We start from the raw sequence: 16,945 nt of genomic DNA, 5'->3' as shown, positions 1-16,945 counted from the left end.
TGTTTTGGGTGAGAGAGTGAAAAAGAGAGGTGGCGAACGTGAAAAGGGGGCAGGGTAGAGAGTTCCTGACTCCCTAGCCTTTGTCAGGGGGTCCCTAAAGGATCCCGAAGAGTGAAAAAAAAACAAAAAACATTAAAACGGTGAAAAACATTAAAAAAATAATAGTAATACATACATAACTTAGCATTTAAAAAAAACGTACAAATTCACATAAAAAACCATAGGTTTCACACACTTTATAGTTAGGAATTAGCATTTAAAAAAACCTTGCAAATTCACTTAAAAAACCATAGGTTTCACACGTTATAGTTGGGGGGACAAAAAACCAATGAAATTCCCCCGTTATAGTTAGTTGAGATAACTATAACTCGCGCGACCGCCACTTTATCACAAGGATGATGTCATGAGTGATGCCACTGACCATGTCATGAGTGATGTAATATGTGACGTCATGAGCACTGGATTGCGGGCGCGCGAGTTATAGTTATCTGAACTAACTATAACGGGGGAATTTAATTGTTTTTTTACGAGTGAAATGTCCACCTAACTATAACTTGCGTGAAACCTATGGTTTTTTAAGTGAATATATATATATATATATATATATATATATATATATATCCACGCTACACTCGCACCAGTGTCTCGCACTCTCGAACGGGTGCTGTGGGGCGGGGGGTGCACCCGCCAAATATCGACGCTTCAAGTCTTCCCTCCTTTAAGAAAAGACACAGCACTCGCGGGGTCGAGTCAAGATTTATTGTGACTCACAACGCTAAAAAACCCTTAATACAAATATTGCTTGTCTATAATCAATTTGCGTTTATCCAAACCAAGCAAATGTGATCACCAGCAGTTGAGTACAACAAACGCTCATTTTATATAAACCGTTACAATATGGCGCTAATGATTACAGGGACATGCTAGTCCTATGTTGTTGTTGTTGCACGGAAATGGTGGCAATGTAATGTAATATAAATATGGCGGCTTCCGTGATGCCTGTAAACCATTGAGAAAGGCATACCCGAAACGCGTCTGTTTTTTTAGCGTTGTGAGTCACAATAAATCTTGACTCGACCCCGCGAGTGCTGTGTCTTTTCTTAAAGGAGGGAAGACTTGAAGCGTTGAGATATATATATATAAAAATAAAAAAGCTTCCTTTTTCCACTTGATAAGAATGAATCCAAATGTGGTCAATTTGCCCAGAAGACTTTGTAAAATGCTAAATACTCATACACACTATCCCAGTGGTGCTTCTACCTCAAAGTGATGTAGGAAATATAGAACCAAATGTGACTCCTTAAACACATCTTAATTAAAAAAAATAGTCTACATTATTCACAGCAAAACTTTTATACTAATCTCCATAACCAAAACCATGGCAACTCACATTGATCCCTACTGAACCAAAGTGCTCCCTGGAAAGCAGATGGATAGCAGATATCATTAACAACTTTAAAAAGTTATTTATGGACATATGAAGATGGTTCTAATTTATGAAAACTAAATATTGTTTTAGTTTCTTTGAGGATGTTATACTCCTTCAAAGTTACCTTTTATTTCTCTTAAGGAGTACTGACATTCTCTCTTCCATTTGCTTTCCTTTCATCTCAATTTTATTCCCTCCTTTTGAGGTCTGAAGTAAACTAACTGTGATAGGGTTTAGCTGAATTAATACCTTTGTTCGTCCACGGAGCTACTTGGCCAGTCACCTTAAGTATAGCCAACTATTGCATTGAGTAATGCTGTAGGAGGGTCTTTATCTTCTGGTGCTTAATAATGTTCTGTTTAGGCTTCTTGGTCTCCTCCATATTGGCTTTTCCACATTAACTTATTGGATCAGTCTTTTATCCCTTTACATTTCTCCATTTTACATAAAAAAAAAAAATCGTCAAACTAAGATTAATAAGAGAATGATCAGACCAGTTACAGGTATAATCCTAATATTATGGAAGATCTCCGCGGGTTCACACAACCCAAAATCCAACATGTACCCTTTCACGTGTCAAGCTTCTTGAACTTTTGCCTGAAATTTAAATCCATCACCTTGGAGGCAATTTGTGTACAGTTAGTTGCAACATGCTTCGAGCTATACAAGTATATATAATATTCAGAGCAAGGTTTTTACACAAGCGATGGCTGCAAAGGATGTTGTGGCGACACTGACAGTCTTTCTTATAATGAAATGATATGTTGCATACCGAGCATGCTAATTATTTATTCACCAACTATTATTAGGACTTCTCTGCTTTCAGGCTTCAAGGGAGTGCAGATTGAGAGTAGAGTGGTGGTTGGTACCATACGCATTAAAAATCTGATTGCTTTATTCATGGTTCGGTAGTGAGTGAGAGGGTTGGCTCATTTCCAAGTATTTTCCATGGAGAGGACCTACGTCACAGCATCCCGAGCCATGGAACCCTGCTTTACATCCAGTCTCGAAAGAGCTGCTAGTATGACTTGGGCTCTAACCAATAATTTGCTGATCACGGCTCCCATGACTTCCCAGGCCTACTGGTTCACAGTGTGCAACCCTGAAGCAGTATTGCATAATTATTTGGTAGACTCATTTGCACAAATCAATCAATCAATCAATCATGGGTTTGTCCAGCGCGACTACTCACCCATAAGGGTCTCAAGGCGCTTTGGGAGGGAGAAGGGGGGCAGTGCAGGATTCAATTAATCAAGGAGGAGGTCTATCGAAGAGCCATGTTTTGAGGTTTTTCGTGAAGATGGGGAGTGATGTCGTCTGTCTGAGGTGGAGCAGTAGGGCGTTCCAGGCTCTGACAGCGAGGAAGGAGAAGGAGCGGCCTCCCCATGTGGACTTCCTGGTGCGTAGGACAACAACGTAGGAGAGATGGGCTGATTGTAGGGTCCTTTGAAGTGCGTGGAATTCGAGTCGGCTGTTCAGGTATGCTGGTCCGGTGTTGTGGAGGGCTTTGTGAGTGTGGGTGAGAATCTTGAAGGTGATTATAGCCTTGATGGGGAGCCAGTGGAGTGTGCGCAGGTACTGGGAGATGTGGCAGTGTCTTGGCAGGTTGAGGACCAGTCTTGCGGCAGCGTTCTGGGTGTTTTGTAGCTTGTGGGTGAGGGTTTTGTTTATTCCGGCGTAAAGTGCGTAGCCGTAGTCAAGTCTGCTGGTGACGAGGGCGTGAATGACGGTCTTTCTGTGTTTGAGGGGTATCCATTTGAAGGTCTTGAGTAGGAGGCGGAGGGTGTGGAAGCAAGAGGATGCGACGGAGATGATCTGGCAGTCCATTTTGTGTTCGGAGTCCAGGATGATTTCGAGATTGCGTGCGTGGTCCGTGGGGGTGGGCAGGCTTCCGAGGGCGGGGGGGCCACCAGGTGTCATTCCAGGCATCAGGGTGTGGGCCCATAATTAGTACTTCTGCTTTGTCAGTGTTGAGTTGTAGACAGCTGCTTTTTATCCATTTGCCGACTGCTTCCATGCCTTCTGGAAAGTTGTGCTTGGCTACGTTAGGTTCGTTGGATAGGGAGAGGATGAGTGGGGTGTCGTCTGCGTATGAAACAATGTTGAGTCCATGGATTCTGACGATGGGGGCAAGCGGAGCCATGTAGACGCTGAACAGCGTGGGCTGAGGGAGGATCCCTTGGGGGACTCCGCAGGTGGTTTATGTAGGGTCCGAGATTCTGCAGGAGAGGAAAGAGTGGATCCAGTCAAGGGCCTTGTCCCAGATCTCTGCGTTGTGAAGTTTCAGAGTTAAGGTGCGGTGAGAGACTGTGTCGAAGGCCGCTGAGAGTTCAAGGAGGATGAGGAATACTGTCTCTCCTCTGTCCAGGAGCGAGCGGATGTCATTTACAGCAGCGAGGAGGGCGGTTTCTGTGCTGTGTTTTTTTCTGAAGCCGGATTGGGAGGAGTCAAGGAGGTTGTGCTCTTCGACGAAGGTGGCGAGTTGGCTGTTGATGGCTTTCTCGATGACTTTCGCTGGGAACGAGATCAGGGAGATGAGTCTGTAGTTTCTGAGGTCGGAGGAGTCCACTGAGGGCTTCTTCAGGAGGGGATTGATCTCAGCGTGAACATCCCACACAGTTCAGTTAACCTAGTCCTCGACAGACAAACAGAGCAGAGAGAGGGTGCAGAAGTCTTACATGGTTCTGCCAAGTAACTGCAAGCCTTTCAAGCTGAGCAGGAGAAACGCAGGTCCGTGCCCTTATCCCCACCATCGTACCAGGCATAGGTTTAGAACCTAGTAGGTTTAAAAGCAACCTATTGCTCTTAGCAGTTTGATAACATAGATACCTATTACTCTGCATATTCACACAGGCACAGTAGCATACGTTTTATTTTACTCAGTTCCAAGCCAAGTTACATTTAACACTATATTAAAGCACCCAAAAATCTCTTGAGACTTCGCCGCACCAGGGGCACGATGGCAGCGGCTCAGTCCATCCTGTTATGTGGTCTCGCAATTGGCAGCGACCGACAATAAACTATACTTCTAAGCACTTTGACTTCTCTCAAACACATCTTGGGTAAGGAATACCTATTAATAAAGCACCAATGAGATATTCAGTATATGAATATATATATTCCAATAAATACTGGATCCATGGTAGCCGCCAAAACGGGATTCCATCGGGTCACACCTAACACTGGCACTTATGCCGAGGTACCCCTTCAAAGGCACTGCAGGGTCAGTAGTATTTACCGTAACCCCCTTCCTATAAGTAGGATGGGGAACCTCTTGTAAATAAACTCCACTTCGGTATAATATCCTTAGACAACAGGCTTAAAACTAAGGTTATAAAATTATTTTATAGTTGACATCTAGTGTGGCAACGTATCGTGAATGCTGCTTCGAGTTCTGGGCTTTTTACCTACAAGACAAGTTATGTTAGTCTGAATAGGTTAATGTCAGCAATGTAATACTATAACACACAAAAGCCCCCCCGCCCCAAAAAAAAAAAAAAAAAAAAAAAAAAAAAAGAGAGCCTGATGGGAAAGAGCGAGATGGCCACTATCTCAATCTAACGTTAAAGTGATCCTGTTACCGTGGAAAGTCAACGCCTTAGCGAGATACCAATTACAGTTTATTAAAAAACACATATCACTGCTTACAGGCGTTAGTCATCGGAAAGCCACAATTCTAAAGAATTAAGGGAAACAATACAGGGTAAATCTTAAACTCGGTCAATGAGGAGTCTTGAAACCACTGCCGTTTGCCCACTAACATTTGACAAACACTGGTTCTCACAGAAGAATAGGTTCTCACAGAAGAATAGTGTTCATATGGAGAGTAAATGGTGTACTGTCAACATTAAGCACATACCGGATAGTCCTTATCACGAAAAAGATGATGACAGCAGCGCTGACTACGACAAGCACGGACAACGCTCGCTGGGTCATAGGCCGGTGCTCAGGGTGCAGCTTCTCTGTGGCGGCGCTCAGGTCAGTGCGGGGCTCGCTGCTGTTCTTAGTGGCAGCGACAGGGGTGCTGGCCACACGGGCCCCGCTGCTAGCCGCGGGAGTAGCGGCCAGCTGAGGGGTTTTCTCCTTCGGAAGGGCGGCCCACAGCAAGCCTGCCAGGGAGACGATTAGAACGGCCTCGAACGGGAGGACTGGACGCATCCTCCTGCGCTCGGGCACAACGGGCGGGGAAGCTGTCAGGAGGGACGCAGTCAGGGTCTTATGTGCTCAGAATGAGCACCGGGCGTCACACTAGACTCCGGAACTTCGCGCAGCTCCTTCGTGGCTGCCATGGACGCCTCCAGTTGTTGCTACACCTAGTGCGGCATGATCCGTGACGCAACAGTTAGCTCCGGGCCACGAGACGTCTCTGTAAGCAGTGATTCATGCCCATATTATCGCATTGGTGATACACATCTTTGCGGCGGCCATCTTTGAAGGGAGTTGTTCGCCCTTTCTCAGGCTCGAATACCAACTTCTAACCAGTTACAGTGATAGAAGAACAGTACATATGAAAGAATGTAAGTTTGCCATGTTCTCCAAGAAAAATACTGCAAATGTCTTCAATTCTTATTTCATAAATATGACATTTATATTGTGTTTTTATTATGTGTCCTGCCACATTCCTATGTTTTTTTTTTCTAATGCAATTTTATATAGCACGAACTGTTGTATGTGTGACACGTCGAAAGGTACTTTATAGCAAACTAACCGTGCTATCAAATCTGTGCAATAACATTTTACCAAATGTAATTTTTTAAGTTATAAAAGGTCTATAGAGAGTAATAAAATATTTCTCTCTCGAAACCCTTATACTTAAGGCCTCATTATAATGCCAGTTGGACTGGCTTCTGCAGTCCTGCCAAGTATCCCTCCTCAGGCATTAGAATAACGCATTTCAGTGTGGTGTTCCGCATCACTGAACTGAAATTCGTTGTCACGCATATCTGTGTGTGTCTCAGCTGTCACTGTAATGATGCAAACTGAATGTGTAGCAGCTGGCAGTGCTGTATGTTGTGGCACTAGCTGCTCCCGCAGGCTTGGGATGCTCCCGTGGTACTTAGTAGGGCTGCCAACTGTGAGCTAAGGCACTGGCAGGCTCACAGTGCTACAATGTATCTTCATTGTGATTCCTGCGGCGCCGCACAGCTCTGAGTTAGACAGCCTGATGTCACGGAGGCTACAGATACAGCTGAGGCCCAATCATGTTGTTTGATAATTGGGATTGCGGCGCAGTGGAGAGACGTCATGTCTCCTGACTCCTTCTGCCAGACAACCGCGGGGAGAGTGAGGAAGCCAGGCCAGCAGCAGCTTACTGGTTTGCGGGGGGCACCGGCCGCAATCAACATGGCGCTCCACTCGCAGCACTGCTTTCTGCTACTGACTTCAGTGCCAAGGCACCGCACTGTGGGGCTTATCTTATGGCCATCGCCTGGCCACCGCCAGGATAGAAAGGGCTCACTTGGACAGGCCGCAGCCTGGACTAACACATGCACTGGCAGAAAACTGAAATGATTGCAGTGGGGTGGCTCGAGGCCCGCCTGAGCCTGGCAGCCAGCTACAGAGAGTCGCCGGCGTCAGTCATGCAGCGCTACCTGACTGAAGATCATCAAGAACAGTTAGTAAATAGTTACCACTTGCCACTCACCGAGTGTCTGTCAGCATGTGTTAATTTATATTATTTCAAATGAGTGCACGATAATGCAGCGACCTGCAGTCGGAGTCAGTGTCACAACGACATAGGTGGATCAGCGCAGATTAACTGTTCATGATGCTGTTGGGGACCCGGCCTCTCACATTGCTGTTGGGCCGGCTGTGTCACGTCAGTCATTCGCTTCACAGAGAGAGAGGCCAGATTCCTGAGGGTGCTCTCCAGATTGATTTTGCTGGCAGGGAGGGATGCGGGCCTCACATTGGCTGGCAATCTGTGTTTTGCTTTTCTGTCGGCCCGCTCTGCAACACTAGGCATCAGTGTGTTGTTTCAGTTGGGGCCACACACATCCTGTTGGGGCCGGTCCCAGACATCTGATGATAAGCTGCCCCATTTATGTGCCCCTACATTTTAGTGTGAGTTCCCTGTGCCTTTCTGACCTTTTTCTGCATTAAGTTGTAGTGGCACTCTGCCCATTTCTTTGTTCTGTGTGTCTATCTCTCAAAATCCCTGTGTCTGTATATACATGTTTGTTACTGTATCTGTGTTTCTGTGTCAGCCTATCCATGTCTTTACACATACTTGTCTCTCCGTTGGAGTGTGCACAGTACGCTGCCTACAGGCCTTTCACAGCCTTCAGAAGCTCCCATTCAAACTTCACTGATGTCCATTCCACACAGTGCAGTAATGCCTGTCAGACATTTCACCCCTGAAACAAGGAAAAGCAGGGGCGCGCTGAGGAGCTAGTATAGAGTTTCTCATTGCACAAATGGTTGTAATTTTAATAACTATATGCTTCCCTCATCTTCATTGCTTTATTTTGCTCTCAGAAAACTGTCACTCATAATAAAAATGAAACTATGAAAATGTCACACATGGCAATCTGAAACCTTGGCAGATATGCTTCCGCGGTCCTGATGGAAGCAGTCGGACCACCGTGACCACATCCGGGCGACGTATTACGATGCACAGTAATACACGCAAATCCGACCGCAGTGCTCTTTCCAACTCGGGCAACAAATCCTGGATGCATCGAAAAGTCCCATCGGAGCGAATCAGAGAGCAGTATAGAGGTCTTACCGCCTGCCCAATTACGTTGTGCATTTCTGACGAGACGGTCCAGCCAGCTCGTTCGAGCTGGCGGAAAGAGGGGCACATCAGGCTAAAACCCACCTCCACACAGCTGCACATGTCCTGTAATGACATGGATTCTGCATTACAAGTCCTGCCGCTCCTGTACCTGCTCGATGACGAGGAAAACTGCCAACCTCATGGACACAACCACAGGTAAGTGACATACCGATCCCTCCAATGAGATCCTGTAGCAATTCGATGGGCCGCCATCAAAAAGCAGGAGCTCACCCGTGTCTGCATGTTTGTTGGTGTCTGATAAATATGTGTCCCAGTCATCACACTGGGAAAACTTGTAAATACGCAAGAAACAAAAGAGAGAGCAAGGACTATAACAGGGTATGTCCCTTTACCCTGATTAATACTCAAAAACAACGTGGACGGACCCACTGGTGAATCCTTAAACAAGGACAACTGCTATAAATATTGGAGTGACTTGAACCAATAGGGTTTTTAAGAAGAACCCTCACCCACCAACCTAGTTGGTGGCAGGCTTCATCATCGGGTTCCCAGCTGGGCAGCCAAATGCAGCCCAGCTGTGCTTCAATGCCTGAATTACTGGGAGCGCATTTTGTTTTTTGTGTGAATGGTGCTAAAAATAAATAGTGAGGTTAAAAATGCCTCTGGGACTAATTGCTGACAATTTTTTTATTCCCAGCAGCCGAGGGCTTGTTTAAAAGAAAATCGGGTGATAAAGTGAAAACTGGCAATTGGTCTTCATTATGGATAACAAAAAACAAAACCGGCTCTGCTGTAATTCAGGCATTGAAGCACAGCTGGTCTGCATTTGCCTGCCCAGCTGAGAACCCGATGATGGAGCATGCCACCAACCCTATTGATTCCTGGCACTACAATATTTATAGCAGAGTCGTACTTGTTGAAGCATTCACCAGTGGGTCAATCTACGTTGTTTTTGAATAACTTGTAAATATACATGTGTAGTGATGCTGGACATGAGGGGACATCAGGCTTTTCAGTAAGCCGGGTCCTCCTGTGCCGTGCACCTGTAACATGAAAAAGAATGTGGTGTGACGGGTATCCATCGGCCTCTCCATTGCAGTCATCACCATCAGGATCCACAAATACACAACTGACATCAGCAGCAGTACCACCCTGTATTACCTATCATGTCACAATACGCTTACAGTCTCATCATTTCAGAACATAAGCTGTTCCAAAATACCCAACAAAGCTATAGTTGTTATCCATTGATCCAATGCAATTCACAACCCATCACAAAGCCAAAAGTCCTGGATTGGCCCAGGTGTAGTTCAGATGTATCAGATATCTGGTAGCAATGACAGAAGCTTCAAAATGCATGTCAGGTGGCACACTAAGATAAGCACCAATGCACAGTAAAGGTGTCCTCAGACAGGGTCACAATTACACAAGGCACGCCCCTATCAGAGACGCCCTCCCCCCTTTGTATAAACCTACTGCAAGGACTGGGTGGCCTGGAGGGACTGAACAAAAACTGTGAGTTCTGTGAGTTGTGTAGCAGCCTTTGAAGTGTCCCGGGGTATGTCCATTGTCTGTCCCGGCAGGTCACCAATGCGAAAGCCAATAAGGTATCCAACACACATTCCATATTTTCCACACACTCAAGGTGCAAAATATTCCCAGCTCAGCAGCAGTGCCACCTTCCACTGCCACAAATAGAACAACAAACATACTCCTAACAATTCATACCCACTGTTAGCAGGTCAGAACAGAAGCATCACCAAAAGTTCCTGGATGAAAGTCAGAGTAGGGTCTTCAACAACTAATGCAACTAACAACTGTTGGACCTGGCCCTTTTGGCAGGTTCACCCCTAAACTTTTTGCATTTATCCAGGCCTTTTTTCCTATGTAGTGTTAATGGTTTTAGGCCTCTAGGCACTTTAGCACTGTGTCCCAGTGTAAAGTGCGTGCGCTCTGTGTTACATTTAGTGAGACTGGCCTGCCCTGCCATAAGAATGCATGGGGGATATGTGTGTCCATAGTAATTCCTGGTGTGAGAGGAGTGCAGGGTTGAGTTTAGTATACGCAAACTCATGAGAATAAATGCTGCGCAATGGTGTGCACAGATGTATTGTGACTGGTGGAGAAAGGCCACTTTTAGAAGTTGGCATTTCTGTGTGCTGTGTACCTGCCTGCCTGATGTGGAGTGCATGTCTGGCTTGTGATTGGCAGGTGCTGGATGGTGTGGGGAATTCCAGGAGCCAGGTTGAGTCAGCCCAGTGGTGAATAGAGAGATCTACATCCAGATGGGAGGGAGGATTGCACCTGGGACCTGAATAGGACTGCGCCTTCCCTCCACAATGTTGGCTCCGCTCCCTGTGGTGTGTCTGAGCACCTAGCCCCCACGTGACAATGGAGAGAGGAGCTGAGCAAAACAAAGTGCTCCAAAGCTCCCCCAAACCAGTTGCATCTGGTTTCCCCCTTGCCCTGCACCTATGTGACAAAGGAAATCTGTGTATAAGAGAAGGGGTTGTGACCCCAGGAAGGTGTTCTGTGGTGCTGGTCCTGACGCTAGGGGCTGCTGCTGCTGGGCTCTAGGAGGAACCGCCACAAGGGACTGCCTCCCTGCTGGAGGGCCCTGTGTGCTGGCCTGCCTGAGCCCAGCCTTGTGCCCCCTGAACATTGCCTTTCTTTGGAAGAGCGCTTTGCTCTTTATTGCTGGCCAGAGCGCTCCATTCGTTTTCCCTGGATTTTGGGACTTCAAGTGCCCGGGAAGCGCTGTATCTTTATTTCCTGGGGAGCGCTCTAGTTTCTACCCAAGAGGAGCAGCGCTTCTGTTTTTACTGCAGCACAGAGCTGCGATCATTTTAAAGAGGGAATCCCCGGTGTGGGGATCCCCCTGCATCTGTGCCCTTCTAGAGCGGGAGACCACCCCGCTGATTATTGCGTGAAAACCAAGCGGGAGCCCGCCCCGCATCTGTTCCTCCTTAGCGGTAGCCTACCCCGCATTGTGGTGTCACTCTGCCTTGAGGGTTCTTTTTGATCTACTCCTAAAACAGGAGCCTACCCTGTATCGCGCCCCAAACTCACCGCCGCAGCCCAGACAGGAAGCCAGGCAGTCTCGGAGAGGACGTGGGCGGGGCTTGCGAGCGGCCCGGAAGAGAAGAGCCGGTCGGGACACCAACGGAGCCGCGCCGGTGTTCCTGGAAGTGCCGCATTAAAAGACCCAGGCGGGAGCCCACCCCACACTGGGATGTGCTGGCCGGAGTCAGGAAGCAGCCTGTCTCGAGGCGGGGCTCTCGTGACCACGGTGAGAGCCCCGTAGTGCAGCGGAGGAGTGGAGAAGTGCTGCAGCTGCTGGCGGGGCTCCCGTGTTGTGAGGAGAGCCCAGCGAAGTAAAATCCCACCGGAGCAATCAGAGCCGAAGGAGCCTGGTGAGTAGGGGCTTCCCTTCTGCTGCCTGAGCGGTTCGCACCTGACAGCGGGCCGCTCCAACAGTGCCATATTTGTATTAGGAGCCCCAGTGGGGGTTAAGTAAGCACTGGAGTGCCAGTCCCAGTCTTTCTCTTGGGGGCATTTTTATTCCCAGGAGCCCCCCGTGTGGGGCCCCACGGGTTGATGGTTGGGCTAGTTCAGTTGTTTCCGAGTCCCAGAGCGGGACTCCAATGTTGAGGACTAGTTCGTCCCCAGTGCTGGGGCCAAGTTTCCCTCCGTGGCGCCGCTGTAGAGGGCCACTGCAACGTGGGGGCAGATTGTGTTGAAAAGCCCCAGTGGGGGCCCAGAAAGCACCAGGAGTGCCAGTCTGTATTTGCGCATTTTTCCAGCTGTCCTGCGGGAGCGCAGGCAGCTGCAACGCTTTGGGGCATTTTGTCTTTCAGTTAGAGTCCCAGAGAGGGGCTCAGGGGGCACGCGGGTGCCCACGCGCATGTCCACAGCTACTCAGCAATTAGTGGGCATCTGCCACGTTTAGGCCAGTACTTTGCGTACTTTTGCTGCCTTGGCAGCTTACGCCCTGACTCTGTTGGTCATAGGGCTTTTGGAGCCCCTGAGAGAGGCCAGTGGGCCTGGGGGTCAGTTCCAGGTGGGTTGCCTCCGCTTGGGGCCCACTGTGTTTATGCTGGTTATGGCCTAATGTATTTATCCTGGTGATACCCATTGCACAATGCGTTCTCCTAATGTGTTTATGCTTGTGATGCCTACTGTAAATGCCTATTGCGTAATGTGTGATGCTAATGAGGTTTGGGCCTAATGTAGTTTTATGCCTAAGGTGATTCCTACGCAAAGTGGTTTATGCATCCTCTGTTTTACATTGCAGGATCTCAGGCTAAGTTCCTAACTTTACCAGTAGCTACTGGTCGTGCGCTACATTTCCTATTTGTGCTACATTTACAAGTGGTGATTTGTGATAGTTTTGACGGTGGCCCCATTGGCCTTGTCGTGTGTAAATAGTCCCCTGTAGATACTGCCCAGTGCCAGTTGGCACAGTGTATATTATGTGATTATGATCTAATGTGCTTATTATAATACAAAGGCTATTTTTATATATAGCCTTGTGTGGAGTTCCTTTTGTGATGTGCCTGGGGTGTTGTTGCTGTGTGCATGCCTCCGGGATAAGCCTGACTGCTCGTGACAAGCTACCAAGGGGGTAAGCAGGGGTTATCTTTGGTGTATAACTTCCTTGCCCTGACTAGAGTGGTGGTCTCTGCCTGGCTTTGGCGCAAGCCTTTGCCAACCAGAGATCCCATTTCTACCAACAACCATTGGGAAAAGGCAGCTGTCCTTGTCGATGCTAAGTAAGTTGTAGTCTCAGATACCAAGATGTAGTGCTATGTGACAATGAGGAATATATGTTACTGTGTGGTATAATATGTCAATCACAGAGGTACAGTTGACATGTGGAAGTTAGCCCCTCATGTACAGAGAGTCTGTGTATGTGTCAGTGTGGGTAGCACAAACATCCCAGTTGAACATCTACAGACACTCTGCATCACCTAAATGAAGGCACTCACAATCAACTCTGTCACCCAGTAAACATCAATATAGGTGGGTAGATGCTACATCCCACCCCACACCCCTTGAACCACAACACAGTGGACAAGGTGAGTTAGGACCGCTGGATCACTTGTCAAAGCCAATCCAGTGTGTCTCTGTATGCAACATCAAATGGAATCTGTTCCCATCATATCTTGTTGGTTACTCATAAGTACAGATCAGTGACTATGTACAGATGCAGACTTACAAATCCTACATGTGTGGACATCTGAGAAGCTGGTGTGGTGCTGTGTGCCATAAACATTGTCAACATACTGCACATCTTCGCGTTTTCCATAGCAAACATCATCTGTGACAGCCTCAAATACTTAATTAGCTATGTCATGTTGTTACTTCGATAAAACATCAGTAAGCATGTCTCAGGCAAAAACAAATGTCCTCCACTGCTGTTGCACTGTCCTAGGCTTGCACACAGCACCCACATGGAAATGTAAAGGCAGCTAAATGGGTTAGTCACAAACCACAGTTACAGATATTTGACAAACACAATATCACTACTCCCTGATGATTAGGCTCAGCCTACGCTGGTGGACTCCTGGAAGGCAAGTTGTCAAGGCCACACTGCACATAGTAACTTGATCAATGTCTCCATCTTCATAGGATTAGTGGCATGGTGTACAAGAGGGACAGTCTTTCTTTTTACCAACTGGCATGCACATGTGACTGATGTGTTAGTGCAAATCCCTAAAAAACATTACAGCATTAGCAGTTGCCCTGACTTCAAAGTATTTGTGGTAGAAAGAAAACACACAGACATGCTCGCATGTGCCTCCAAAGTAACACATTGCATTGACAAGACCACAGCTCCCATATGTGCTGTAACTGAAGACCTATTCTGCACACAGCAAACACCCTTCTGCCCTACATCTTTACAAGTACTGCAAGCTAGCAGACATGGATATTGGCTGAAACCAAAGATGCCATACTTACCATGGCAGCGACCAGCTAAAGCAATGTGTGTCCCAATAGTAACTCGGACCAGATATGCATCGACTTAACAATGAGCCATTACTTGTCCCAAGGGCTGAATATGCTCACCACTGCCAATGGATCATCTACCATGGTGAAAGACACACAACTAAACTCTCACAGGCCTACATACCACTAAAAACAGTCTGCACTATTAGCAAGGGCAGGACACAGGTCTAGAGAGACAAGAAATATGAGATTTTATTGTAACAGAAACATCAGTGTTAAACACAAAGGCTAATGGCCAGTCCAGAAAGATAACAGGTGGTCCAGCACACTGCTGTGCCACAAACCGTGCCAAACAGATCACAGCCAGGGAAACATCCCCCGGATAGGGGCATCTAATGGGCAGTCCAGGCACCTCTGAGGATAAAAATGGGTGGGCTGAGGTTCAGGTTGGGTGGCTGGATGACTCCATGGGAAGACTGGGCTCGGGATTGGTAGGGCTAGGTTGGGCAGTGTGAGGACTGAGCTCAGGATTGGAAGGGCTGGGTTGGGCAGTGGGAGGGCTTGGCTTAGGATTGGGAGGGCTGGTTTGGGCTGTGGAGGGCCTGGGACAGACCATACATAGAATTGTATGCCTCCTAAGGGTACTGGGGGTATCGGAGTGGGACACGTTTGGACCTTTTGGTCTTCTGTGTGGAAGACCTGGGGTGGGGTTTGGAAGGGGTCCTTTGCTTTTTGGGAAGGAGAGGTTGGGATCAGGGTGGGTGGCTTTACTCCTCTTATTGCCTTGGGGGTAGGGATTGTAGTAGGAGGGGGGCATGTTATCTTGGTGTGATTTTGGAGGTGGTAGGGTAGGGTAGTGGTGGGAACCCAGCCCTTTTTCATTTGGGAAGGGTGCAGCTGTGACACGGAATAGGTCAAGGGTAATCATGGTAAGGGTACTGGGAGGTTTGTGAGGAGAGGGGTTGAGTGTTGGAGTTAGAGGGATGTGACTTGTGGAGGTGTGTGCTGTGCAGTAATGTCCCTGATTGTCTGATGTGTGTTTTGATGTTGAATATTTCTGGGGCTTGGACTTGTGTGATGTGTCTGTGGCTGCTGTTGTGAGTGTGGTATCTGTGTGTGTGCTGACAGTTGTGGCAGAGGATGGTGCTGTGTTTGTTGTGTGCGTCTGGTTGTGTAATGTCAGCTGTCTGTGTTGATGGTGTGTGTTAGACCAGGTACCATTGGCATGAGTCCCCCTTCCATTTTTTGCTGATGTCTCCTCTGTTTTGTAATATGTTTTGCTGGTTGTAGATGCGTTGGACACTGTGCCACTGCTATTCAGTGCCACAGTGCAAGTGCTCCCTATTGTAAAATTGTTGTAATGGATTAGTGACTCCATGATTGGCTTATTTGATTTACTTATCAGACCCTAGTACAGTGCACCATGTGTGCCCAGGGCCTGTAGATCAAATGCTGCTAGTGGGCTTGCAGCACTGATTGTGCCACCCACAGAAACAGCTTGTAAAGTGTGTCTCAGGCCTGCCATTGCAGAGCCTGTGTGTAGTCTAGTACTGCTGTGTCGACTTGGTAAGTGCACCCACTTACCAGTCCCTACACCTTCCCCTTTCTACATGTTAGCCACCCCTAAGGTAGGCCCAAGGGCATGGTGCATTGTAACCAAAAGGTAGGACATACCCTGGTGTGTGTGGCATGTCCTTATAGTGAATTACAGCCAATTCTGTTTTTCACTATTGCAAGGCTACCTGTCCCCAAAGGCTAGAATGGGCAGTTTGATTATAACATCTTATAATCCTAACTATCCCAGGGAACATCGTAGAAAAACGAAGTTAGTATCCCTGAACTCAGAATGTTAAAATACATCTTTTAGTGAAGATGATTTTTACGTTCCGTGTTTGAAAATACCTCTTTTAGTAAGTAGGTATTTTCTTACCTAACCATCAAGCCTGCCTCTGCTAGGTTGTGTATTGCATGTCTGGTTTGTGGGTGACAGGAGGGCTAGGGCTCCAGCAGTCTGATGAGTCAGAGCTGGGCTGAATAGGACCTTGGCTGCATAGAGAATGGGGGACGGAAATTTCCTTTCACTTCCCTGAGCCCTCATAGAATAGAGAGTAGGGGGAGGAGGTTTCCTTTCAGCTACCTGGGCCAGGTCTGCTTTCAACAATGCTGTCTCCACCTCCTGCCAGGAAGCTGCACAGAATTGGTTTTGGCTAGGCACAGTCACCCTCTGCCTTCAGAGGACAAAGGATTTACTAGTATAAATATTGGGGCCCAGATCCCAAGATTTTAGATCACTTCTTGGAATCAAGACAAACCTTTGCCAAGGAGATGAACCATAAGAAGCTGAAGGAGTTGATTGCCCCTGTGCCAGTGTGCTATTTTCTGGGGTTGGCCTGCAGTGGTTGCTTATTTGCCAAGGAAAGGAGAAGAAACTTTTATTGAACTTTCAACATCTTGAAGAAGAATCTCCAAGGGCTTGAACTGTGCTTGCCTCCTGCTGAAGTCTCAGGGATACAAGACTTCACCCACAGCCCCCCCCTGAATTTGTTTGCTGGGAATTCTTCTGCAGAAGCCTGCGTATTGTTGGGAGCTGGAAGTGCGACTCAACGAGAAGAAGCGTGTCGCATCCACAACTGTTGCCGTCGCGTCATCGGAGAAGCGCGTCACCACCGCAAGGGTCGCCGTCGCATCACAGGAGAAGCGTGTCACAGGGCCTGTCACGGCTCCGAAGTACCAGAGTCGCTGCACGGCCGTCGGGCGTGCATGCATCGCCTTCACGTCGTTGCATCGCATCAAAGACGCCATCTTGACGCATCACACCAGATCATCGC

General features: G+C 47.7%; 1 protein-coding gene and 1 long non-coding RNA gene across 3 annotated transcripts in view; one reads left to right on the top strand and one right to left on the bottom strand.

Moving 5' to 3' along the window:
• The window catches only part of FAM174A (family with sequence similarity 174 member A), a 68,880-nt gene extending 63,069 nt beyond the window's left edge, over positions 1-5,811 (bottom strand). The window contains exon 1 of the mRNA XM_085632553.1: positions 5,289-5,811. Coding sequence (XP_085488679.1) covers positions 5,289-5,587 — 299 coding nt within the window. The 5' untranslated portion in view covers positions 5,588-5,811. The remainder of the gene's footprint in view (positions 1-5,288) is intronic.
• Positions 5,812-11,252: 5,441 nt separating this feature from the next.
• LOC146865693 (uncharacterized) overlaps positions 11,253-16,945 on the top strand; it is a 177,593-nt gene continuing 171,900 nt past the window's right edge. Inside the window, exon 1 of one of the 2 annotated variants that reach the window (XR_014970334.1) lies at positions 11,253-11,581. This is a non-coding gene — a long non-coding RNA (uncharacterized LOC146865693). The remainder of the gene's footprint in view (positions 11,582-16,945) is intronic. The other variant, XR_014970335.1, reaches the window with a different exon arrangement.

The sequence above is a fragment of the Triturus cristatus genome, chromosome 2_1 (genome assembly GCF_964204655.1).
Source record: "Triturus cristatus chromosome 2_1, aTriCri1.1, whole genome shotgun sequence".
Lineage (NCBI taxonomy): Eukaryota > Metazoa > Chordata > Amphibia > Caudata > Salamandridae > Triturus > Triturus cristatus.
Note: the sequence above shows the minus strand (reverse complement) of the source record. Positions and strands in the feature narration are given on the sequence as shown.